This window comes from Hippopotamus amphibius, chromosome 10 (assembly GCF_030028045.1).
Source record: "Hippopotamus amphibius kiboko isolate mHipAmp2 chromosome 10, mHipAmp2.hap2, whole genome shotgun sequence".
Classification (NCBI taxonomy): domain Eukaryota; kingdom Metazoa; phylum Chordata; class Mammalia; order Artiodactyla; family Hippopotamidae; genus Hippopotamus; species Hippopotamus amphibius.
The window spans coordinates 29235818-29262415 of NC_080195.1; the positions used below are offsets into that span (position 1 = coordinate 29235818).

Genomic DNA, 26598 nt, shown 5'->3' on the forward strand with positions numbered 1-26598 from the left:
TTTATTTTTTTTTACTGCAGTGAAATTTAGCAATAGCTAATATTAGGCTAGGTGATGTAAAGAGAGAAAACATTTCTGCCTAGTGAGTTAAGTCAAACCCCCAAAATATATTCAGATTAATATCTATTCCCATTATCAATGCAGAAACAATAAACAGCTAATTTGTGAAAATGGCAGAATTCTTGGTAGGTGCTACAGAGATTTTTTCATAAAATACTCCACACACTGCTGCAGTTCTGCTCCAAAAAGAGCAGAGATGCTTTAAATTGACCCCAAATTCACTTTGATATCAATTTGGTGAGAAAGTCCCAGTTTCTACTTGGGAAAGCTGCCCAGCCAAGTAATATACAGGATGCCCAGTTAAATCTGATTTTCATAAAAACAACGAATAATTTTTAAAATAAGTATGTCCCAAATATTGTACGAGACATCCTTATACTCAGAAAATATTTGTTGTTTATATGAAATTCACATTTAACTGAGTATTCTGAACAGGTGACCCTTGAACAACACAGGTCCACTTTTACTTGGATTTTTTTCAATAAACACATACTACAGGACCACTCAACCTGCGGTTGGTTGAACCCGCAGGTGCAGAACCACAGATACGAGGGCCTGCTATGAAGTTACAGGCAGATTTTCATTTATCTGCTAAATCTGGCAGCCCTAGCACATGTTTTCTTGGGTTTTTTAATGATGCTCCCAAACCTTCTCTGTTGGGTGTGAGCGCCCAGCACCAATGCTGTGAATTTACAATTGAACGGGTAAGTTAAGAATGTAGTTCCTACAGTTGGACTGCCAAGATTCACATCCCTCGGCTTCCCTAGTGGTGCAGTGGTTGAGAATCCGCCTGCCAATGCAGGGGACACGAGTTCAGTCCCTGCTCCAGGAAGATCCCATTTATTTATTTAAAAAATAAATAAATATTTAAATTAATTAAAAAAAAAAGATTCACATCCCTGCTCTACCACTTAGATGTATGGTCTTAAATAAATGCTTTAACCTCTCTGAGCCTCAGTTTCTTCATCTATAAAATAGGTTGAGTGGATGAAATGAAATAACGCATGTGAAGGTTAGCACTGTGTGTAAGTGTTCAAAAAGAATTTATTTTCAGTCATCTAGAAAAACAGGCTAGAAATCACACAGGTAACTAAGTGGGATATCAAACAGATGTGATAACATGGAATAAGATTACAGATAGGTAGAAAATTAGCTGGTTTGGCCCTGTTGAAAGGAATTGCCCGGTTCTGGGCTCCAATTTAAAAAAATAAATAAGACTTGAAGAGGCTGAAGGACTTCTCTGGTGGCGCAGTGGTTAAGAATCTGCCTGCCAATGCAGGGGACACAGATTCAATCACTGGTCTGGGAAGATCCCACATGCCATGGAGCAGCTAAGCCCGTGGGCCACAACTACTGAGCCCATGTGCCTAGAGCCTGTGCTCCGCAGCAAGAGAAGCCACTGCAGTAAGAAGCCCGCGCACCACCACGAAGAGTAGCCCCTGCTCACCACAACTAGAGAAAGCCAGCGCACAGCAATGAAGACCCAATGCAGCCAAAAATTAAAGACAAAAAAAAAAGAGGCTAGAAAGAAAACAAAATGTTAAAACCAAAAGAAAAAAAACATAGTTAAAAACTAAAGCTCATGGTTGACCCCAGAAAAGGCAGAAGGGGAGTTTAGCAACTTCACATTTATAAAAGTTGCATCATTGTACAACAGGGAATACAGCCAATATTTTAAAATAACTATAAATGAAGCACAACCTTTAAAAACTGAATCACTACACTGTACACCTGTAACTTATATAATATTGTCCATCAACTATACTTCAATTAAAACAAAAAAGCTGAGGCTTCCCTGGTGGTGCAGTGGTTAAGAATCCACCTACCAATGCAGGGGACAAGGGTTCGAGCCCTGGTCAGGGAAGATCCCACATCATGCTGCAGAGCAAGGAAGCCTGTGTGCCACAACTACTGAGTCTGTGCTCTAGAGCCTGCAAGCCGTAACTATTGAGCCCTTGAACCACAACTACTGAAGCCCGAGCACCTAGAGCCCATGCTCCAAAACCAGAGAAGCCATCGCACTGAGAAGCCCGTGCACCACAACTAGAGAGGGCCTGTGCGCAGTAATGAAGACCGAATGCAGCCAATAAATAAATATATATATAAAATTTTTAAAAAATTACTGGTGATGAGGTGATTTTAAACTTGAATTTTTCAAAGATTAAGTAGTAGGGAAGGATGAAAAGTTAAATTAGATGCTTGATGTCCCAGGAAGAGGAAGAGAAGAAACTAAAAAAGAAAATGAGGAAAAAGTGAAATAAAATTCATTCAAAACCACAGATAAGACATTAAAAAAAAAAGGAAAGAAACTGGAAAATGTGAAACGATAATGAGACTGAGTCCCCATGATCTTTTTGCCTTTACTTCTGTTTTTATAAGGTCATAGAACGTGAGAGATGAAAAATATCTTAGAAATGAATCCACGATAAACCCTGTCCTACATCTTGGTCTCCCCCTCGTGCCTTTACAGAGAAAAGGTCTCCATAAATGTTGGCTGATGGGTAAGTGGGGGATGGGGGAAGACTAGCGCTCACTGGGCACTTGCTTTGGGGAGCACTCTGCTAAGTGTGTCACATGTTACCTTGATTGACCTTTACTGCAACTCTGAAGGAGCTACTGACCCCACTCTATAAATGAAAAACTAAGTTCAGTTACTTATTCAAGATCACAGTTTAGTGATGAAACCAAGATTCTACTTGTGTCCTCTGCCACCACCACCCAATCTTGCCACCACTATCCTTATTAACTCCAAAGTTTAAATCACTCTTCTGATACTCTTGGGGGAGCCACACTCACATACACCATGGGGTGGGGAAACTGACCTCCTAATTCAAAGAAAAGACCTGACCTTCTGCTTATTGCCATAGTGACCTATCACCTGGATTGTACATCCCTTAGGAGTTTTAACTGTTTACGGTTTTTGAAATGTTTTCAAAATAGCATATCAGTTTAAGTACCTCATGCTCACCCAATCCTTTCTCTGTAAAACCCTTCACCACCATCCCCATCACCGTAATCCCTTTGTTCTTCCCGCCACTGACTTCTGGCTAGAGCCTTCCAACTTTGCACCTCTACAACAAGCATCTATTAGTATATTCACACCACGAAGGGCTATTCTAGTCGTTTTTCAAACTGTTATCACTTTGGCAGGAGTAGAAATTATCAAGCCCAGAGACATTTTACTTATACACAATTACTGCAACCTTAGTTTACAGATAACCTTGTTTTGTGTAACTGGTAAATGGAAACTTCCCCAAAAGAAGTCCTTGATGGCAAGGACCCTAGGTTCTGCTCAAAGTGATTTTCCCAAGCAGACGTGAAATTCTATCTCAGTTCCCGGGGTCTGAGAAGACGGTGAGAGAAGCAAGTACAAATGCTGCCCTTTCTTGCCAGAAGACTCGAAGTAAACCCAGTCACCCACCGCAGGACAAAGTGGAGAGCGAACTTTAGCCCCTTTTCCAATGTAATATAGCATCTCATTCGTGAAGCTGAATTAATGTTTGCGAATCTTTCAACAGTACAGCAGCGCAGCCAAGAGTATTTTCCTTAACAAACGCCATCTCCTTCTACCTGCCCACAAGCACCTACCGTTTCACCATCCGACTATTAAACAGTATTTTACTGTGTTAACCTTTGTATCGTCTGGCTCCTTAGCCTGTTTGTGACCTTCACATGGCCCAGAGCTGGACACACAGGACTCAAGAACTGGGCTGAATGGGTGCATAGCCCAGGCTGGACCGTCTAAAGCGGGCTGTGCTCTCCTCCCAGAAGGCGGCACCCGCCCCCGGGGGACTGCGGTGTGGACAGTCCCGGTTGAGGCTTGTAGTCCAAACTACACACCCGGTTTTGTAAATTAAGTATCGATCGATAACAATAAGAAGTCAAATATCTCACTAAGTTTTTCTATCGGTTACATACTGAAACCTTACTTTGCATATATTGGGCTATATAAAATATATGCTTTTTCTTTTCTTTTTTTTTTTTTTTACTTTTCATGTGCCTATTAGAAAACTTTAAATTACATATGTTGGTTGCACTGGGCTAAAGAATGACCAGAGGAAAACAACCGCACATTTGAATCCTGCCACGTTCTTCTCTGGAAACAGTCTTCTTTTATATTTCTTAACGGTTCCTCCCGAGAATCACCTTAGATGAAAGTTATGTCTCCCGCCCCAGCAGCTTCTCCTCCTGATCCGCGGGGACAGGACCCCGGGAAGAGGACCTCGGGAACAGGCCACGTTTTCTCCGTCCCTTAGGTTCCGCGGGGGCGGCGGAGACGGCGCGGGCGGCAGGGAACCGGCGGACGCGGAAGGTCGGCCCCGCGGCCCGGGAAAGACGCCCGCGGGGCCTCCACAACCCCGCACCCCGCCGGGCTTCCGCCGCGACCTCCCCAAGATGGCGCCGCCGAGGGGCGGGGCCTTCCGCCACACCAACCCCCCTCCCGCCCCGTGCTGACGATTGGCTGAGATGACTCGGTGGTGAGCAGCGATTGGGCGCAGGGAGAACGTGAGCTGGGCGGGACCGGAAGGGGTCTCTGTCCGGGGTGCCGGGGTCCGGGGCTCGACGTTAGTCCCTGGGGGATGTGGAGAGCTGGCAGTATGTCGGCGGAGCTGGGGGTCGGGCTTGCCCTGAGGGCGGTGAACGAGCGCGTGCAGCAGGCGGTGGCGCGGCGACCGCGGGTGAGGAAGGGGACCGCGTGGGGACGGTGGGCGGCCGCGTTGAGGAGGCGGGGGGACACCTGCGTGGGGAATGGGTCGTCACGGTGACGCAGAGGGGTCCCCCGCAGGGGCGGGATCTGCCCGCCGCCTTGGCATTGGCGCGGGTTGCAGAGCCCCCGGAAGGCTAGCGAAGGGATTCCTCAGCTTCTGTCAGTTTTTCTGGAGGTTGGTTTGGTGGGAGCAGAAGGTATCGCTACCTTGGGCAAATGACCGGTCTCCAGGCAGCGCGACCATGGCCCATCCCGCCTCGTGTTAGGGGTCAGCAGTCTTGGCGGACGGGAGAGGGGCCGGGCCTGTGCCCAGAGGCTGCAAGAGAAGACGTCCACTACGAGAGCAGCCAGAGGAGGCCAGCTCTGCCGGAGATCACGTGTGCGGCACGTCTCCGCTAGTAGATGCTCAGTAAACGTCAGTGTCCCACCCCACCCCTCTCCTGCAGGCGCAGGACAGGGTGGATTGGCCCGACTTTGGAGGCACCAGAGCTGCGCTTGCCCGTTTGGGGCAGGAGGGAACTGACATCCAATCCTAACAGGGAGATTTCTTTTTTCGTCTCCCGTTGGAATTTAACTAAACCAAAGGTCAATATCTGCCCTTCTCAGTGCACGTTTAAGCTGAATGGTGTGGAGTGAGACAGACTTGCATAGAAAAGTCAAAGTTTTCTCTAATCAAGCCTTTATGATGTCAGAGCTCAGAATGCTAGCCTGGAGACAGAAGACCTGTATTAGTATAGCCTATCCTTGGCTGTTAACTAGATGTTATCTTGAACAAGCCACTTAGTGGGCCCTCGGGTTCCTCATCTGTGCAGGCAGTGGAAAGCTCTGAGTTCCCTTCTGGCTTTAATATTTTGTGATTCTCCAAGAAAAAGCTCTAGATTCCCCTAATAAATATCACGCCAGGGGGTTCTCCCAGCATAACTCTCAGGCAGATGGGCCGCTTGTTCCACTTTTTTCTCTAGAAACTTTTTTCTCAATTCATCAGCGTAATCCTAGGAGTTATGACATGGTCTCATAAAAAGTTGGTAATGCAGCCCTCAGAAAGAAGGGAAAACTCTTTGCTCATTGATCTAACTTTTCAGGCCCTTTGAGAACCCTGTGATTCTGTAAAAATTCTAGAGGATGATGGGGTACATGAAAACTGAGCCGTAGGAGGATACGTGCAGGTATCCTCTGTGTGGATTTGGTTGCAGCAGAATCCAGGCAAGCCCTGCTCTTTAGATAACGGCCATGAGAGGGCGATCAGGTAAGCCTAATCCTGAGTCCAGAGACCTCTGTGTCCTTGCCCCAGTTCTGCCACTGGTTCTTGATTAAATTGAACAGAGTTGCCCTAAGCAGAACGCTTTTGACAGTGCCTGTGGGCAGTATTGATAATTATACCAGGACCCGGATGAGTTTCCAAAACTGTTGACCTTGAGGTTTCAGAAGCCAGAAGTGGCCTCCCTGCTAGTCAGAGAAGGATGCCTTCTCTTAACAAAGTGATTCTTAAACCACCAACCTTGACATGCAAGAGAGATTCACCTGGAGAGTTTGTTTTAAAGGAGATTCTCAGATTCTGAGATTCAGATGCAGTGGGTCTGGAGGGAGGCCCAGATGATGCTGGTGCCGTTGCTCAGAGACCACACATTAAGGAAATACTATTTTGACTTACCTGCCCAGCCCTCCTGAGAGAGAAGCGTCTTCTGCTAGATATTAAGGTAGCTAACATATTAGATTTAGATGCCATGTGTACAAAAGATCAACATTATGTTGACACAAAAGTATCAACATTATTTGATACTGATCTCCCTGCAGTATTGAAAAGATGGATCATACCACATGCCAAGTTAAAGATCTCTGCCGACCTAGTCTACAGGATGTCCTACAGCAGTGGTCCCCAACCTTTTTGGCACCAGGGACCGGTTTCGTGGAAGACAGTTTTTCCACAGATGGGGGGCGGGGGGCGGTGGTTCGGGGGGTAATACGCGTGATGAAGGGGATGGTTCAGGCATCATCCAGGGAGCAGCGGGAGGCGGCCGATGAAGCTGCGCTCGCTGGCCCGCTGCTCACCTCCTGCTGTGCAACCCGCTTCCTAACAGGCTGAGCCCAGGGGTTGGGGACCCCGTCCTACAGGGCTTATTGGGATAACATTCCCAAACATTGACTCATCGGGCTCTTTTCCTCTTGGCAGGAGCTCCCAGCCATCCAGCCCCGGCTAGTAGCAGTCAGCAAAACCAAACCTGCAGACATGGTGATCGAGGCGTACCGTCACGGGCAGCGCACTTTCGGGGAGAACTACGTAAGAGCCCTTTTCCAAACTGCCCTCGGAAGAGTCCTGTATGCCAGGCTTCTGACTTGTTCTGTTTTCACCCTGTAGGTTCAGGAACTGCTTGAAAAAGCATCAGATCCTAAAGTAAGTGGCAGCTGAATTCTTTAGTTTGTATCTAAGTCTCGGCTCTTCAGTGGAAAATTAGACCCACATTGGCGGTTGAGTTTTAGAGCAGGAGGTCAGGCTGGCAGTAGAGCTGTCTGCATTCACTTGAGCCGCAAATATTTCTCATCTAGATTGTCTTTCTTTCTTAAGACCATAGTGTTCTCCTTTGTGGCTTTTTAAAAATGGTGATTTTAGGAGCCTGCTGTTATCTTGGATCCCTTTGAGATTTGAAAGCTTGAATCAGTTCATTCTTAACGGGCAATATCTGAAAGAAGGAGACAGATGATGGGGACAAGGAAAAGAAACAGAACAGAAACCTTCAGTTTTTCTCTTAAGTATCCGAAGGAACCTGACTGAAGACGGCAGTAGTGGTTTATTGCATAGGCAGGAAAGGTCAGAAGGGGACATGCAAGGTATGTGAGCAGACAAGGCCTGCACACAGTCTGAGTAACATGGTCACCTCTTTCTCTTTAGATTCTGTCCTCGTGTCCTGAGATCAAATGGCACTTCATTGGCCATCTACAGAAACAAAATGTCAACAAATTGATGGGTAAGATAAAACCCCAAATGTGGAGACACAAACTTTTCATCATTGTATCACTTACAGTACCTTCTGTGGAAGAGAGAAAATGTTAGAGTATTCCCAACTCACCGTTTGTGCTTTGGAGTTTCTCTTGGGAAAGAAATCTTAGTTCTTGATATAAGGGAAAACATCATGACAAGAGCAGAATGAACTCACAAGTGACTGGGTAGTATATACTTGGAAACTTACCCTACCGCACATTAGGTATTTTTTGGTGGTATCTGAAATAACTTAGAAGGAATTGAAGCCCGTAAAATCTTCCGGCTGGCAAAGGAGACACTTTTGTCTTTTTCCCTTTAAATAAAAGGCTACAGTAAATAAAATGCAGTAATATACAACAATATAAATACAACATACTACAAGTAAAATATGTTATAATAAAATACAGTGTACAGTGAAATACAGTAAATAAAGTAAAATTAAGAATTAACAATAGAGAGACTTAACCACATGACAGTGACAGAGAGCTTCCTGAGTAACTGAATACTTATTTTTCTCAAGGTATCAAAAAGTAACCTGTATTTATTTTTTTAAAACAGCCTTATTGGAGTATAATTGACATCCACTAAGTTGCACCTATTTAATTTGATAAGTTTTGACATATGTTTGCCCTTGCAAATGTATGCACTTGCAATCATAGTCTTGACGTATTCAGACTGGCCATTATCAAAAAGTCTACAAATAATAAATGCTGAAAAGGGTGTGGAGAAAAGGGCACCCTCCTACACCATTGGTGGGAATATAAATTGGTACAGCCACTATGGAGAACAGTACGGAGGTTCCTTAAACTAAAAATAGAACTACCACATGATCCAGCATTCCCACTCCTGGGCATATATCTGGAAGAGACAAAAACTCCAATTCGAAAAGATACATGCATCCCAATATTCATAGCAGCACTGTTCACAATAGCCAAAACATGGAAGCAACCTAAGTGTTCATCGACAGATGAATGGATAAAGAAGATGTGATACACACACACACACACACACACACACACACACACACACACACACACACACAATGGAATATTACTCAGCCATAAAAAGGAAGTGAAATTCTGCCATTTGCAGCAACATGGATGGACCTAGAGATTATCATCCTAAGTGAAGTAAGTCAGACAAAGAAAGACGAATATATGGTATCACTTATACGTGGAATCTAAAAACAGAGATACAAAATGAACTTATTTACAAAACAGAATCAGACAGAAGACAAACTTGTGGTTACCAAAGGGGAAAGGGGTGGGGGGAGGGATGTTAGGAGTGTGGCATTAACAGATACACACCACTGTGTGTGAAGTAGATAAACAGGAAGGTCCTACTGCATAGCACAGGGAACTATATTCAATACCCTGTAATAACCTATATGAGAAGAGAATCAGAATATATATAACAGGATCACTTTGCTGGACACCTGAAACTAACACAATATTGTAAATCAACTGTACTTCAGTTCTTTAAAAAAGAATGCATGTGAAGTGATTAGCATATTACCTGGAGGATTTCAGTGTTTAATAAAAGCCAGCTGCTGATGCTTCTGTTTTGTTGTTTTTTTATGTGAGGCAAGACTATATGCGTCTTTGGGAAAGAAGGTGGTGGCTTTGATGACTTCAGTGGTCAGTCATTCCGATGTCCTTGTTGAATACTAAGAGCATCCCCATCCCAGGAAGTTTAAAGACATGGAGACATCAGGCCCTGGGGAGCACTTTATCTTTCACAGTTTATCCTTTCCCTACTGTCATCTTGGCCTGTTTCTCTCAGTTGAAATTGAGATTTAATCAGATCAAGCCTGCTATTCAGAATCTCTACAATGATCAGCGTCTTTTTTTTTAACTCTATTATTTTTTTAATCTTTATTTTCTTTTAACTGAAGTATAGTTGAGTTTCAGTGTTGTGTTAGTTTCAGGTGTACAGCAAAGTGATGCAGTTTTTTATATCTATATCTATGTCTATATTTATTCTTTTTCAGATTGTTTTCCCTTATAGATTATTACAGATATTGAGTAGAATTCCTGTGCTGCACAGTAGGTCCTCGTTGGTTATCTGTTTTATATGTAGTAGTGTGTATATGTTATTCCCAAACTGCTAATTTATAAATTATTGGCCTCTTGAAGGTTATGGATGGATACATATGCGTCCTGATAGCGGCATGTCGTCGCCTCCCTTCCCGATGAGACAGCAACAGGCTGACATCCGAACTTAGTAAACTGTCATATACATCTTAGCAGAACTGAGACTTAACTGTCCTTTTCCTTTCCTGGGAAATTAGTTTCCCATCTGCCAAGAAAAGCTTTGTGGTGTGTTGCTTGCTGCGGTCAGGTGAGTGAAGAATGACCTTGCCTCTTTCTTGTTACAGCTGTCCCCAATCTCTCCATGCTGGAAACAGTGGATTCTGTGAAGCTGGCAGACAAAGTGAACAGTGCATGGCAGAAAAAAGGTTCTCCTGAAAGGTTAAAGGTTATGGTCCAGATTAACACCAGTGGAGAGGAGAGTAAGTGACCAGACTTACTCTCCTGGATTGCAGACGTTTCTTCCCTTAGGATGGCTGGAGCTCAGGAAGGATGGCAGGCCTGAGCATCTGGTAGATAAGGTGGCAGAAGGAAATCACAGGCCTTTAATTAAGCTGTCGTATGTAGGGTCTCAGTTGGTACAGTGACATCCAAACTAGTCCATGTGTAATTCTTTAACACATCATGGTTTGTTATGTCTTAATCTTTGAGGTGGCGGGCAAGGGGAATTGAGAAGGGGATTGAGACTTTGATCCTGAAAATTCTCAGAGGTCACCATCCCTCCTGAAAGAGATTGTGAATTTACGTGTATAATACTTCTAAGGACCTAAAAAAATTATTTACTGTCACGTTAGGAGAAATCAAAGAAAAATCACTGTGAACACCAGTCAGTGAATGGCTTGAGTTAACAATGTAACATAGTAAACAGAGCTTGGGCTCTGAAATCAGACAGACCTGGGGTTTGAGCTCCACCGCTTTCCAGCGTTGTAACCTTGAGTAATGTACCTACCCTCTCTGTACTTCACTTTCCTTATCTGGCAGTGAGAGCAGAGCAGTACTTCCGAGGGTGTCGTGAGGCTTGAATGTGGAAATGGACGTAAAGCTGTTGGTGTAGAACCCTGTCCATCTCACTTGTTAGCTGTTTGTTAAGAAGTGTTTACACTTAAGTGTAAGTCATTTGCTTACAAAGCTTAGGCTCAAGGAGCAAGCGTAGGGCCCGGAGTCAGGCTGCCTGCATCCACATCCCTGTTCCACATGTCCTGGTTGTGTGACCTTGGGAAAGGTACTTGGCCTCCCAGGGCCTCAGCCTCCTCCTCATTAGAGTGGAGAGAGTAAGAGTACTTACTTCATAGCATTACTGCGTTAAATGAAGAGCTCAGAGGATTTGGGCACACGTGCCTGGCACAGAAGTGTTCACTAAATGTTCACTGTTATCCTTATATGTACGTGCACCCGGATTCTACATTACATTATCAGTACCGGCAAGTCTGACATTGACTCCAGGTCAAGTCTGTTACATCATGTCTTGGTCCGTGGCTCTCACTTGCCCTCATTAAAGACTGGAGGGTTGGTAGCATCTCTGTCCCTTAGATGAGGGAAGGACAGCATCCAGCGCTGTAACTGCACAGCAGGTCAGCATGTGCTACAGGTTCCTCCTCTGGCTGTTAATTAGCACGCTCAGTTAAGTTTTGCAAGTTATAGTCAAAACTGTGTAATAATATACTTCATTTTTTATTTTTTTTACAATTCTACTAATAATGAAACTGCAGAAATATCAGATTTGGAAAAACAGTTCTCAGGTTACTGTGTCATTTTGGCGACGTGAGTCTTGGCGTCTGAAGAAGAGCAGTGTTTTTTTCTTTTCCTTCTACTCTAGCTGTTCTCAGATGCTGAGACAGAATAAAGAGAATCCAGTTTATAGCTCTTCACTTGAGAAACTCAGAACCGGGTCAGAAGGGGACCTGGTCAGAAGGGGACCTCAGCACACACAGAGACCTCAGTATACAGCCACTCTTTTGGTCTTGAGGACAAGTTCTTCTAGGAGGTCCTCTTGTCTGAGAGTCACCTCCTCTGTCATAAGGAAGGGATGAGAAGGGAAGTTTTCCTCTGGCTTCTTAGAACATCTTGGTGTAAGTGTTTTCTGTTTTGTTTTGTGAAGGCAAACATGGCCTGCCCCCCGCAGAGATGGTGGCCGTGGTGGAGCACATCAGCGCCAGCTGCCCCAGCCTGGAGTTCGTGGGGCTGATGACCATCGGGAGCTTTGGGCATGATCTTAGTCAAGGACCAAACCCGGACTTCCAGGTACCCAGGGCCCGGGATGGGGCGCTGCTCTCATGCTGAGCGAGCGTCCAGTGAGATGCTATTGCAGGGCTGCCTGCTGCCGTCAACGCCTCAGACATCCCGGACGTTGCCTGTCGTGTTACATCATCACCCTCTTCTTGAACTCTCCTCATACGGAACACAGAACAGGTCCCCGAACCCCCGCGGACCCTTCCCGGCTCCGTTTGAAACTGCCTAACACACAACCTTTAGAGAAAATGAGCTCTGACTTCTTCCCCAGTGACTGACAGTTTTCTTGAAAGTAGACGAATTTGCTGAAAACCCTTTCAGTAACTTCTGGCAATTTTGACAGGCCTTAAAACCATGAGGAACAAAAGAAATAATCTCTGTCAGAGATGTTGACATTCAGCCCATTTCAGGCATCCTCGGAGAAGGCGGGGTAAACGGGCGTCCCGCGTGTCTCCCTGTCAGGTGTTGCTGTCCCTCCGGGAGGAGCTGTGCAGAAAGCTGAGTGTCCCTGCCGAGCGGGTGGAGCTGAGCATGGGCATGTCTGTGGACTTCCAGCACGCGGTGAGTGTCCTCCCGGCGCCCTCAGTGCCTCGAGCTCAGGTCCAAGGGGCCACAGCAAGAATCTGTTTTCGCTGGAGAAAATGCCCCATCGTAGGGTTAGGGCGCTCGGTAGCTGTGGTTCTCACCTATGCTAACATCCCCAGCCCCTTCTTTTTTGAAATGAAGTGTATAGAAATTATAGCCTGAGACATAGTTTTCTTAATACTCAGTTTAAGTCCCTCAGTGGAATCTAAAGGAAAATAGGAAGAAATTGAACTACAACTTTTTAAAAGGCATTTCACTGCGTTCGTGCTTGGGGGTGGTTACGCCACAGTAAGTCATGACGAAGGAGTCTGCTGCCTCCGCGTACGTGTAGACTCACCACAAGGGCAGCGGCTCTGAGTCTGTACTGATAGGTGTGCTGTATAAGCAGCTCACATAAGATCTTCTGGGGCAGTGAATAACTTGATAAAGTGCCAGAAATCATGCTATCAGCATTCCCCTGGATATACAGTAGTTGCACTCATGGAAGCAGAATATATTAATTAAAGCAATGCAAAAATACTTTGTGTTTGTAAGTAAAATGGAATTAGATCCTACGCTCAGACACCTTCCAAGGAGGGCTTCTCATCTCCGCGACCACGGCCCACGAGAGGGGTGCGTGGGCTGGAGGACAGCTCTCCGTTGTGCTGCTGTGTCCCACACGCCTGCCATCCCTGTCCCCCCATCCCCAGCCCACTAAGTGCCAGTCGTCTTCCCCAGTCTCTGTGAAAGCCAGAGAAATCCTTACTTATTTCTTAAGCACCCCTGGTGAGCCCTGCCCCACAGTCCTCTTTAGCTGCCGTCGTTGTCCATTTGCCCCTCGAGTGAGGCGCGGCTTCAGCATGCGTTTCATTATTTTACACTCAGCCCTCGGTCCTTCTTTGGCACAGATTGAAGTGGGATCTACGAATGTCCGAATAGGAAGCACCATTTTTGGAGAGCGAGATTACTCCAAGAAAGCTGCACCGGACACGCCCGCAGCTGAGCTGAAGGCCCCGGCACCGGAGGTGGCCCAGACGCACTGAGCAGTGGCCCAGCCTGAGGGCCGAGTCCAGGAAGACTGTGCACTCACCTGGACTTTCACTTCCACGTCCCCCATGCCACAACACAACCACGCCCTCCTGGGGACCAGGAGAGAGCACACCGGCGTTTATATGCGTCGATGGAAACCATCTGACTTAATATCTGACATGGGAGGCTCGCCTCAAGCCGTGGCTTTGGATTGGATTTGAGGAATCCAGATGTTTCTGCAGAACAGATACCAAGGCGCTACCAGGAGTTGAGCTCAGGCTTGCCCATCACCCAAGAGCACCAACCAACCCACGAATGCCTTTCCCAGGTTAAAACTTGCCATCTGATGCCTGTAATCGCCAAAGTCGGAGGGATTCCCACTTGTCATCCACTTGAATAGAAAATCCCCCGTTACCAACTCCGTACAAACTGAGCAGCCTTCCCTGCCGCTCTGGAGCAGCATGGTTTCCGCCCCCAGTGTCCACCCCACCCAATAATGGTCTGGTCTCCACTCCAGAATGGCAGGACAGGTAACTTAGGACCCGACTCGAGTTAATTCTCCAAACCCGCAGTGTGGCTGGTGAGACTTGCATCACCGGCCACCATGTGGTGTCAACCCGAAGATTGCAGGGCAGCTAATGGAAGCGGGCCTCGGGCCTTTCTAACCTCCTCCTCCAGAGACAGGACTTTGAGTTTTCCCCCCCGAGCCCTACGCTGATGAGAATTGAATGATAGGATCTCTCAGCCACCACAGTCCCCATTCCTGCGACATCTTATCCAAGACCGGTGCGTCTCATAGCTCCCCAGAAATGAAAGAGTCCCTCAAAGCCAGTTCAGGTTCACAGTCTCAAAAAGGCCTGGCGTTGAGGTTCCTGTTCCTGGGAGCACTGTTTAGGCACATGTATAGCCTTCTCTCCCGACCATATTTATAAGCCAGAATTTTGCAACTCAGAATTTTGCATCTCTTGATTGTTAAAAAAGAGTAGCTAGCTCTTCAAAACCCAGAAGGCACAATTCTCAGCTAATCAGACAGCCAACTGTAGTCTGGGTCGTTGTTTGTTTCCTAGGTGTTTTTTTTCTTTATTTATTCAAGCCCTGGTCTTTAATTTTATGAAACAATTTCCATGATGCTGCTGCCGAATGTAATTTTGTAAAACTTAAACCATGAGGGTTCCTGTACTGTTTCCGTCAGAGCTACAGTGTGGTATTTCAGAGTCCATTAAATAAAAATGTGAGTTTCAATTATGCCATCTGTGCCAATTACAAAGCAATTAAAAGATTTATTTTCTGCCCCTGGTGTAGTGAGTGAGTATAACAGGAGGGGGCATTGGACCCGTCGGGAAGCCGCTGTGCCTGTCACTGGCATCACACAGCTTTGGAGGTGGGCTTCCCATGGGTCACAGGTGCAGCCAAAGCCACATTGCGGATGAAAGAGGGATTCTGAACTTCTAGGGGAAAGAAAGTGAAATGTTGGCATTTCAGGAATTACAAAAATAAAGACAGGTTGCCTCTTGCTGTAGGAAACTCTTAAAACTGCCTCTAGGCGGCGACATTGGCTAACCTGAGAGGCAAGCTTTGGGCTCCGCTGTCAGCAAATTACCCTGGAAAAGGCTCTCACCCAGAATCTCACCCCTTACTTTCTTTTTAAATTTGGCCGGGAGAGGGTACAGGGTAGGGGGCCCCTGAACCCAGGAGTGCGCCCCACCCACTGTGCTCACAGCATCTGGCGCCTCCTCCAGGCTGCCCTCCAGGTTCTACAGTCAGATGCTGCTGCCCTACCCCTTCATAAGGCAGAAACAGAAACCAGAGAAGACATCGTTTTCCCAAGTGATATGGCTGATTCTTGCAAAGTCACAGGTTCTTCCAGATACCTCATTTCTTTTCTAACATGGACAAGGGTCCTAAGGGTGGCGGTGGAACCTTTGGGAGAGAAACAGTCTGAGTAAGAGCGCCCTCTGGCTTGTGCCTAGACGTCAGGAACAACGAAGGAGGGGCGCCCAGAGAGGCTGCCTCAAACCCAGATCAGAACAGGAAACCAAAGTATGTCTGTCCAGGCGTGCCCACCACAGGCCGAGTCCTTTAGCGGAGAGAAAACTGAGCAAAGTTGTGACTTTGTCTTTTGTTATGCGGGCCGGGCATGCGTACTCACAGATTTGCACCAAAGCCATGACAGTATCCGTAGCAGGTTTCCTGAGTGACAACAGCACGCTGCCCTGGACCAGACCCACCCTGGCAGCCTGTCTGTGACAATGCTGTCAGCCTTCTGGGCCCTGGTCTGCCTGGTGCCAGACCAGCAGGTTCGGACACTCAAGGAGCTCCCGGTAAAACCTCAAGACTGTCCTCTGCAAGTTACTCGCAGATTCACAGCATCTCTTAACAAAGCAGCCTCCTAGTATTCAAATTGTACTCCTCTCCCCACTTTTTAAATCATGCATGGCACACAAAGCACCATCCCCCACATCCTTTCATTTTGCCCTCACGGCAGCTGGTAGGGTGATTCAGGCCATTGGGTGGCATCCCTTCGCAGACAGGGCACTGAGGCCCAGAGAAGGTTCAATGCGCTTCTTTTATTTTTTTTTATTTTAATTATTTATTTATTTATTGGCTGCATTAGGTCTTTGTTGCTGCACATGGGCTTTCTCTAGTTGCGACGAGCAGGGGCTACTCTTCATTGTGGTGCGCGGGCTTCTCATTGCAGTGGCTTCTCTTGTGGTGGAGCATGGGCTCTAGGCACTCGGGCTTCAGTAGTTGCAGCACATGGGCTCAATAGTTGTGGCTCATGGGCTCTAGAGCACAGGCTTAGTAGTTGTGGCACACGAGCTTAGTTGCTCCACAGCATGTGGGATCTTCCTGGAGCAGGGATCGAACCCATGTCCCCTGCATCGGCAGGCGGATTCTTACCCTGTGCACTACCTAGGAAGTCCCTCAATGTGCTCCTTGCCTAAGGTCAGAGTGGGTTGGTGGCAGGATAAGAAATAAACTCAAGACGTTTGATTCCTGGTCCAGAGGTTGGTCACCACACCACACTGGGCTCTTCTGTTGTCGCAGGGTTTAATCGTTAGTAAGTGGCATATTCTTAGATATATAAGCTTCATTTAGTTTGAGGGGCTTTTTTTTTTTTCTTTTTTTTTTTTGACAGCGCCTCACGGCTTGCAGGATCTTCGTTCCCCAACCAGGGATCCAACCCAAGGCCACCACTGGACCGCCAGGGAGCTCCCTACATGCTTCATTTAATTAAGAGACCCTTCTTACCATGATAGAAATTGTTTTCCAGGCTGCAGTCATTGTTGAGAACTGACACATCTTAATGCAGAACAAACTTAGAAACTACAAACAGAGAGGATGAGAAGGGAGGAGAGAATTAAACCCAGCCTGAGTGGAATCTGCCTTTGCCTTCTTTTACCCTGTTTCCCCCACAGAGATGCAAACTGTGCTGCAGGCTGCAGGGTTCAGAGCGCTGGACTGTGCCCTCCTGCCCCCGGGGCTAGACGGGCGGTGAGTTCTGTCCCCCAAGGCTGGGCCGGGAGGAAAGAGGTCGAACAGCACATTCTGAAAATCCAAGACATCCTTGTCCTTCAGACAAGAAGTGGTTCTGGGCTTCCCACCAAAGCGCTGGAGGAGAAAGGCCTCACCCCCCGGTTCCTGGAGGGCTTCGATGAGGGTGGATATGCAGCGGTGTAATTGAACTGACTTGCTCTGGGAATCACGGCTGTCTTTACCATGAAATCAGTCGAATGCTATTACATCAGCCTCATGACTAAGGGTGAAAGAATCCAACCATCCACGAGACGAGACGTTTGACTCATCTGCCCTCCCCTCAAGAAGCACGTTTTAGGTAAAGAGAGGGTCTTTTTTTTTTTCCCACCCACTTTGCCTCAGCCACACCCAGCTGCACCCAGCTTGCACCCAGTTTGTAGATACTTGGCCTGCGTGTGGCTGAGTAGCTATTCACAAGGCAGAGTCCCTCTCCTAGAAGCACTTCAAGGTCCCAAGGGACCTCAGAGCTGACACTTTTTTTCCTGTCAATTTCAGCACAGTGAGCTGACGTGGCACATGGTGGGGACAGAGGTGGGGGGGGGTACTTTCAGCACCTTTCTTGTATTTAAAGCGAACACAAGCTCCAGCTCCTGAGCTTTGAGACCACAGAGAAGCAGAAGCCACCCTTGCAGTGCCGATGGCCTTCTCGAAGATTCCATCCGCGAGCTGGCTGGCCTCGCTCCTGCTGGTGCCCCCCCACCGCCGTGCGGCAGCGGGGCCACGCTGCTCCCCAGCTCCAGAGCTAAGCTCGACCCAGCTGCCAATCTCCCAAATAAAATCAATGTGTGACCTTATTCACCAGCTGTACCGAAGAAACGAGCGCAAACGAGGGCCAACTTTGAAGCCAAAGAGGGAAGATGAGACGTTGGGAGAGAGAGAGAGAAAGGGGGCGGGGGGGGGGAATCTTGGCTGGACATGAAAGGTGTCTTGTCTGTCTGTTCCCCATTAGGCGCAATTCTCTCGCAATCTGCAGCCTCGACATAATTCTCTTGACCAGAAACTCTCCAGAGAGATAGTGTCAGAAGGAAAAACAAACAGAATAGCATCTCTGACAGCAAAGTCACTTAAAAATCTATTTGGGGGTGGGGTGGGGAGATAGATGTCGGCTCTTAGCAGAGGGCCCTCCTCACAGCAGGCCACCTGTGGAGGACACCTCGCCCTGGGACAGACAGGGACAGGAGGGGGAGCCCAGGAGAGAGCTGGTGAGGAAGCAGAACCCCAAGTCCTCTAATGCCTCCCAACCCACCTCGCCTGGCTCTCTCAACGCCGCACGCCACACAAGACCCCGCGGTACTGGGCTTCTCACACCCCGCAGTGCACTGAGGGGACGTCCGAAAGGTCACCTTAGGAAAATGTGGTCCCAGTTCGTCCTAACGCCACTTCATGTTTTTGACTGCCACCGGCAGCCAAAGGCTGGGAACCCAGCGATCCCTGTAAGCGGGCAGCCAGCTCCCCAGGCTGCAAAGCCTGTTCCCCCAACCCCCTTTGACCTGCCTTTGAGCAAAGCCGTCTTTGAGTGTTCCAGGCCCCGCCCTCGCCTGCAGGGGCCCAGGGTAAGGGTTCTGAAGTTGGGGTGCAGGGCGGGAGAGGGCGCAGTTCTGCACTCAGGTGTCTGGGGCAGGCATCCTGTTATAGGAGAGAACTTTTTTTTTTTTTTTAAAGGAAGAAAAACTAATCAGAAGAAGAAAGTAAGAGCTTTCCCCTGCCTTTTGGCAGCTCTTACTTACTTGTTTATTGCTGGGATATCTGATTTCAGCAGAGGAAGCCGGCACCGAGGCAAGGTTTTTATTGGCCGTGAGCAAGAGACGCTCAGGGTTTGCCTTTGCTTTGGCGTCTCCAGAACTGGAGGTACAGAGGGGCCCTCGCTGCTTTGATGAAGCAGCTCCAGGCTTTGGGGTCCCCCAACCCCCTATTTCTGCAGCACCAACTAAAATGCCCTTTGGAGGATGAGGGTGGAGCGAGGGGGGCCCAGAGTGGAAGGTGGCCTCGTGAACATTTCAGAGAGAAGAGCAAAAGCGGGGACCCACATTTAAAAAGTTCTGCAACTGGCTCAAGGGCTGTGCTCTCTGCCCTGTTTCCTCCCCCCCCCCCCCACCCCCGCCCCGAGTGGGGACCTTGGGGGAGGGAAGGTCTGGTTTGGATGAAAGCTCAGTGTCTCTCGCCGACGGGGCTAGCACGCTGCTCGGAGGGCCAGGCCTGATGGTTTCAATGTGTGCGGAAGATAAAGCCAGATCTGCAGAGGCAGCCCCTGCCAAGGGCCCTCCTCAGCTGGGCCGTCGGGCTCTGGGGAGGGGGTGGCCAGCTGGGCCACAGGCACGGGGGCTGCTGCCGATTCCCCAGGGCTCCCACGGACACCGTTGTGCCCAGACAGCAGCTGTTTGGGGTCTGGCGCCCCAGCCAGCCTGATCTACCTTGGCGCAGGCTCCTGCCTCCTGCTGCTGGTTTCCAAGGGGGCATCTCCTCCCCTGGAGAAAGAGGGAGTGTCCCTCCATTAGGGGGCCTCAGGGTGAGCCCAGCCAGCTCACTCTCTCTGTTTTTTCCTCCCTGCGTCCTACATCTATCTTTCCCTCTGATCCCCCATCTCCCTCCCCCCACAAACCCCTGGTGACAGGAAGGACCCTGAAACGGAGGGCTCTAAGTGCCTTTGCTTTACTGCTTTGTCATCGGGAGGGGGTGAGCTTACTGCTGCGGGTGCCGGGACTTTGGGGCCTGTGCTGATGGTGGGGGCAGCCCCTGTGGTGGGAAGAGGCTTCGGCCCAGGTATGGCCCGCTTCCCAGTCCCCCCGGGTCCAGGTTTGGGACCAGAAGGTCCACGGGACAGCCACCTTCTTCCTCTCCCCCGGCCTCACAGCGTCTGTGTGCGCCTGTGGGATGGGTGGCGGGCCCATCTCCCGCACTGAGCATGCGCCCCGGGCTGAGGCGTGGGCTGTCCCCGGCCTGCTCCGCTCACCTGTGAGGTCCAGGCCCACTTTGGCAGCCACTGTGTCATTTGGCGCTCAGAGCTGAGGCCCAGAGCCTCCCTCGGGCAGGGGGTGGGGAATGGGAACAGGGCTCTTACTGTGTCCACTGCAAGGAACCCAGGCATGAAAAGGGTTTTATGCAGTGAGTTTGGGAACATACTCCCAGGGAGAGGAGCTGCGGGAGTAGGTGCAGAAGGACCACGCTGGGGGCGGGGAGCTGTTGGCACACGAGCACACACGCACGCACACACGTGACCACGAGGCTCGCTCCAAGATCTGACACCCATCTCTCCAGGTCTGAATCCCAAATCTGCTCCTCGCCGGCCAAATTCCCTTGGGTCGAAGACTGACCCCCCGATGCCTTGGTTCCCTCATCTGTAAATAAGGCCTCATGGTGTCCTTGTGACGTTTAAATGTGGTAAAGCACGTCATGGGCCGTGCACAGGACCTGAGACAGAGTAAGTGCTCAGAAGCGCTGGGGACCAGAGCTGGACCAGGCTTTGCAGTCTGTTGGAATCTCCACAGAGCCACAGGGCGGTGCTCTGATGGACAGAGCAGATAAGGACTGTCAGGAAAACTGCCGCCTTCCTTCAGAAATGAAACATGAGCCTCTGAGGCCAGGGAGGAAGGGGACCCTTCAAGAGGCAATTAAAGCTTGGAGCGCCCGACAAGCTCCCTTGTGGGTTTTCTCTCACCAAGTCCAGCTGACACAAGGAGGCTGCACGGGGGCGGTGGAAGGGCCAGCTTCCCCTTCCCAGGCTGGCAGAGCGCAGACACCCAAGCCTCCCCTTCCGGTCACCCTAGCTTGAAACCAAAGACCCAGATGGCGACTGGGGCACAGAAACAGCAAAATCAGCCCAGAGCGAAACCAAAACTAGACACCGGCTCACACACCCTGGGCGTCGAGGCTCCAGCCACACACCCTCGCTCTCCGAGTGCGGCCCCAGGACAGGAGTCCCAGAGTGTGGGCCTCACTACTGAGTTCCTCCCCTCCACCCCCATGGGCCTTCCAGGGCCCCAAGGCAGCCTGACAGGTCTTAGGGAATTGAGCCCACCTCCCCGCACAGAAATCTGACCTTGACCTTCCAGAGAGAAAGAGAGATTGGCTGCTCAAAGAAGACAGGAGAGGGAAGGAGGAGGAAAAGCACAGAGAGGGGGAAAGAAGCAGAGGGAGGTGGCAAGATAAACACAGAAGGGCCAGCTCCAGAATCGCCCCCCGCCCCGCCACGGGCCAGCCAGGCAACAAGAGGACAGACAGCTGCCGCAGGGAATCCGGGTTCCACGCAAACACTGACTTTTCCAGCAAAGTAGAAAGCCAGTCTGCCAGCCTGTGTGTGAGTAATGGTGTTTCTCTGAGGCTCCCCCGTGACTGGAGAGGCGTCCCACGCGCTGCGCGTGGCGGAGAGTGACCCGTGGGAGGGGGGCAGTGGTTTTGGGAGACGGCAACAGTGACCCAGAGAATCAAGCATGGGAACCGAAGGACAGCCACCGGGAGGGGAAGCTCCCGAAAGCCGGATCTGCAAGCCCACGGTCAGGCAGGGATGCTCGCCCAGGTCCGAGGCCCCCTCCCCCGGCTGCTCCTACAAAGAGCAGAGAAGTACAGGCAGGGCCGGGTGACAGCCGCTTCTGGCAGCGGGACTGGAAAGAGGCCGTTGCTTTTCATTCTAAGCTCTTCCGTGCTATGTCATTTTTCACCATATGCGTGGTGTCTTTGGTAAAAATCATTTTTGTAAATGGTGGTGAGGGCTGGAAGCAGGCTCAGCTCTACACAAATGTTTGAGGTTTGCCTCGACCTCGCGCTCCCTGCCCCACCCGGCCCAGCGGCCCCGGGGTGACCCCGAACACTCCAGGCTTGTCCAGGTCGTCCTCTACCTCTCCACCCGCCCAGAGCAACGCCCGCCACCTCCTCCACCAGCTTTCCGCTCCCCTTCTCTTCTCTTCAGCACCGCTTCAGCCTCCCTGGGATGCGATGGGTGCAGATGTGCAAGCCTCCGCCCTGGGGCGGGGAGCCCGAAGACTGACACGTGCCCAGCTCACCCAGCACAGCACACAGGGTGCGGGACCGGGGCGGGGGGGGGCGTCCGGAGAGCCGGGCCCCAGCCGGGCTGCTCCACGGAGGGCCCGCTGTCACCGCACAGGAAGGAGGGAGGCCAGCGAGCCCTCCCCCCCCCCCACACACACACAGGCACACATGTTACTTAACCTGAGTGCCAATGTCCTCACAGGTGAGAGAGAATCACGCCCAGACACATGGGGCAGTGTGAGGGTTGAAGGAAATCCTGCACACGAAGTGTTCAGTGCCTCGTGCCTCAAGAAATGGTCCCCTGTTCTCCATATTTTCACTTGTACAACCTTGAAGCCACGCGCCCACACACCTGCGGAAAATGCTGGCCTCCTGCCACCTGCTCTCCTCTCCACCGCCTCCCCAGCCCAGCCTGCCCCCAGCCACACGCACTCTCACACACACACACTCACACACTCACATATTCTCACACTCACATACTCACACACACTCACACACACTCACACACTCTCACACACACATATTCTCTCACAGACTCACAAACACTCATACACGCACTCTCACACACACACTCACACACACACTCACACACTCACATATTCTCTCAGGCTCTCACACACATACACACACACACATATTCTCACACTCACATACGCACACTCACACACACATACTCACACACTCATATTCTCTCACAGACACACACACATACACTCACACACACTCACATACTCACACACTCACATACATACACACTCACAAACACACACACTCACATACACTCACACACTCACACACACTCACACACACTCACACACACATACTCACACACTCATATTCTCTCACAGACACACACACATACACTCACACACACTCACATACTCACACACTCACATACACTCACACACTCACACACACTCACATACTCACACACACTCAACACACACTGTTCTCTTGGCCAGAGCTGCTTCTCCTCCCTCCAGGCCCTGAATCCTCTGACCCTGCTGGGGCTCAGGGAGAGGGGTGCCAGCCTACACCTGGGTCCCATCGTCTCTGCTGCCTCCGGGGAGAAAAGCTCCGGATGGAGCAGCCCCTTAGTGGGGGTGGGCGGTCCTAGAAGGACAGGTCACAGACCCCGAGGAGCCCCGGAACCAGATGCAGAGCTAGGCCGTGATGGGCACGGCTGCCCTAGCCCACCAGAGAAGGCCCTCCCTCAGCGACCTGACGAGAGGCCTCCCGGGCCCTGATCCACCTGGGAGACCCCAGGCAAGAGAGATGCAGCCCTTCTGAGCTCTGGGGAGCCCGGCAGCTCACAGTGGGGCCTCAGGGGCTGGCCAGGGAGAGGCGAGAGCAGGAGGCCGCCCTCACCCCCCCCCCCAGCCTCCCCCTTCTCCCTCCAGTGACAGGAGTCTGTCCTGGGCCCAAGGCACCAGGCTCCTCCCTGCCCTCGGGGATCCTGTCCTCCCTCCTGGCCTGGCTGAGGCCTGACTGTCCTCCAGGCAGCTGAGCCATTACCTCCTCAGAGGCCTGTCCTGATCCCCAGCGGAAGCTAAGGGCTCTCTGCCCCCAGTATTCTCCCTAACAGCCCCCTTCCCTTCACAGCACTCATCACTGTGTCATGATAGGCTCGTTTGTGTCCTTCTTTGTCTCATCGTGGCCTCTCCTACTGGACTATCAACTCCATGAGGATGGCAAGCTGGACCCCCCAGCTCCGAGCACAGCAATGGGCCAAAGTCTAGCTTCTCTCCCCAAACCTGACCCTTCCTGAGTCTTCTCCAGCTTCCCAAGTGGGAATTCCGTTCTCACAGCCTAAGCCAGACGCCTAGGGGGCATTCTGGACAAACTTGTCTCACCCCACTCTCTGTGTCAGGGATCCGGATGGATTCACGTTCTGCCCTCATCCGGGATCCAGCCTCCCCTCCACCTCCTTCACCACGTCCCTGTCCACTGGACTGTCGCACCGGCCTCTGAGCTGGTCTCCCACTCCCTGTGCTCCTCCCACCAGAGTCAACCTCCACATAGGAGGCAGGGAGAAGTAAAAGTGCAATTCAGATCAGATCACTTCTCTTTTCAAACCCTATAGGCGTCTCTTTGCATTCAGAATAAAATCCACATCCTTCCCGTGTTCTTCAATACCCTACGAGATCTACACATGAGGTCAAGGGTACCGTGACCAACGCCCTCTTTCTCTCCCTGCTCCCCCTGCGCTATAGCCACGCAGGTCCCCAACTCGACCTTGATCGATCACAGCTGGGGCTCTCCCACGGTGCTGCTGCTTGCCGTGGCCTCTACATGGAATTCTCTTTCCCCCAAATCCATGGGCCTTTCCTTCCTTCCTTCCTTCAGCATTCTGCTCCAAGATCACCTTGTCAGAGAGGTCTTCCCCATCACTCTCTGTTTTGTTTTCTTCAGATCTTTATTGCAGTATAATTGCCTTACACTGTTATGCCAGTTTCTGTTGTACAACAAAGTGAATCAGCTGTATTTATACATATACCCCCATGTCCCCTCCCTCTTGAGCCCCCTTCCCACCCTCCCTCTCCCTTGTTTTGTTTTTTACTGAAGTATAATTGATGTACAATATTATATGCTGCAAGTGTACAACATAGTGATTCACAATTTTTATAGATTATACTCCATTTGTAGTTATTATAAAATGTTGGCTAGATTCCCTGTGTTGTACAATATATCCTTGTAGTTCCTTTTACTCATAACAGTTTGTACCCCTTAATCTCCTCCTTCTGTATTTCCCCTCCGCCGTCTCCCCACTGGTAACCACTAGTTTGTTCTCTATATCTGTGAGTCTGAGTCTTTTTTTTGTTATATTCACTAGGTTGTATTTTTTAGATTCCACATATAAATGAAACCACACAGTATTTGTCTTTCTCTAACTGACTTATTTCACTTAGCGTACTACCCTCCAAGTCTATCCATGTTGTTGCAAATGGCAAAACTTCATTCTTTTTTATGGTTGAATAGTATCCCAGTGTGTGTGTGTGTGTGTGTGTGTGTGTGTGTGTACAGACACGTCTTTATCCATTCATCTGTTGATGGTCACTTAGATTGTCTCCATTCCCGAAATATTCTTTGTTCCCTTACCCTGTTTAATTTTGCTTCCTTGGTCTTATCCCCACCCACTAGGTTATACATATTCATTGGTTTATTTACATACTATCTGGTTCCCTCTGCTATGACATTTGCTCCATGGGACCACAGACTTTATCTTCGATGCACTGACTGCTGTATCCTCAGTGCCTGAAACAATATCTGGCACATAGTAGATGCCCAGTAAATGTTTAAATAACTAAGATCTCAGGAACACCTTGTTGAACAAGTTAATTAAATGTCTCTTCTATTTGTTGGGCACTAAAACAGGCTGGAAATCACAGAAATAAGAAAATTAATAGCCTCTTCTGGGACCTTCCATTTTGGTGGAAGAGTCAAATATGTAAATAGTGAACTATAACACAGGGCAAAACTAAGCAGGTACCAATAAGAAAAACAGCAGCAGGCCCTACTAACACGTCCTGAGTATGTGAATATGTCAGGCTGGGGTGCTTTCTGACTCCAATCAACTCTCTGATTCTCTAATATCTATTGAATGTCCTATAATTTAATTCAATTTTGACATTGACTACTCAGCACAGACCACAGAAGCTAAGGGCTCAGCCCCACAAGACTGCCTCTATTTCAGATGCCATTTGCAAAGCCTAGGTCACCCGTCCTTCTGACCAACTGACTGTAAATCAGAGATTTCCAAGATCTCCTCTTCAAGTTTGACAATTTGCTAGAACAGCTCACAGAACTCAGGAAAACACTTCACTCACATTTGCTGGTTTATTATAAAGGATACTACTCGGGAACAGCCAATGGAAGCAGTGTGTAGGGCAGGGTATGGGGAGAGGGGCCTGGAGCTTCCCTGCCCATCCTGGGTGTGCCACCCTCCCAGCACCGTGACTGTTCACCAACCCAGAAGCTCTCTGAATCTCAGTGTTCAAGAGTTTTTATAGGGCTTCCCTGGTGGCACAGTGGTTAAGAATCCACCTGCCAATGCAGGGCACAAGGGTTCAAGCCCTGGTCTGGGAAGATCCCACGTGCTGTGGAGCAACTAAGCCCGTGTGCCACAACTACTGAGCCTGCACTCTAGAGCCCGTGAGCTACAACTATTGATCCCACATGCCACAACCAGTGGAGCCCACGTGCCTAAAGCCCATGCTCTGCAATAAGAGAAGCCACAGCAACAAGAAGCCCATGCACTGCAATGAAGAATAGCCCCCGCTCTCCAAAACTACAGAAAGCTTGCGCGCAGCAACGAAGACCCAATGCAGCCAATAAATAAAGAAGTAAATAAATTAACTAATTTTTTAAAAAAAGAGTTTTTATAAAGCTCAGGGACTTCCCTGGCAGTCCAGTGGTTAAGA

General features: G+C 49.5%; 1 protein-coding gene across 4 annotated transcripts; it reads left to right on the forward strand.

The window, feature by feature from the left end:
* Nucleotides 1–4585: 4585 nt before the first annotated feature.
* PLPBP (pyridoxal phosphate binding protein) lies at nucleotides 4586–14942 on the forward strand. Of its 4 annotated transcripts, none has more exons than XM_057697857.1 (9): nucleotides 4590–4739; nucleotides 6939–7046; nucleotides 7125–7160; nucleotides 7656–7731; nucleotides 10123–10257; nucleotides 11575–11580; nucleotides 11910–12076; nucleotides 12527–12625; nucleotides 13537–14942. In XM_057697857.1, exons 1-9 carry the CDS (start codon nucleotides 4641–4643, stop codon nucleotides 13669–13671), a joined length of 861 nt encoding a protein of 286 aa, XP_057553840.1. In that variant the 5' UTR covers nucleotides 4590–4640; the 3' UTR covers nucleotides 13672–14942. The 4 variants fall into 4 exon arrangements, with proteins under 4 accessions (XP_057553839.1, XP_057553840.1, XP_057553837.1 ...); XM_057697855.1 differs by lacking the exon at nucleotides 11575–11580 and adding an exon at nucleotides 5888–6014 and having other exon boundaries at nucleotides 4606–4739; nucleotides 11934–12076; XM_057697856.1 differs by lacking the exon at nucleotides 11575–11580 and having other exon boundaries at nucleotides 4586–4739; nucleotides 11934–12076.
* Nucleotides 14943–26598: the final 11656 nt, after the last annotated feature.

Bases quoted from the DNA above. Each gene is read 5' to 3' on its own strand.
- PLPBP (XM_057697857.1), top strand. From the start codon at position 4,641: ATGTGGAGAGCTGGCAGTATGTCGGCGGAGCTGGGGGTCGGGCTTGCC. The intron at 7,161-7,655 runs GTAAGTGGCAGC...CTTTCTCTTTAG, and splicing joins AAAAAGCATCAGATCCTAAA to ATTCTGTCCTCGTGTCCTGA. The intron at 12,077-12,526 runs GTACCCAGGGCC...TCTCCCTGTCAG, and splicing joins GACCAAACCCGGACTTCCAG to GTGTTGCTGTCCCTCCGGGA.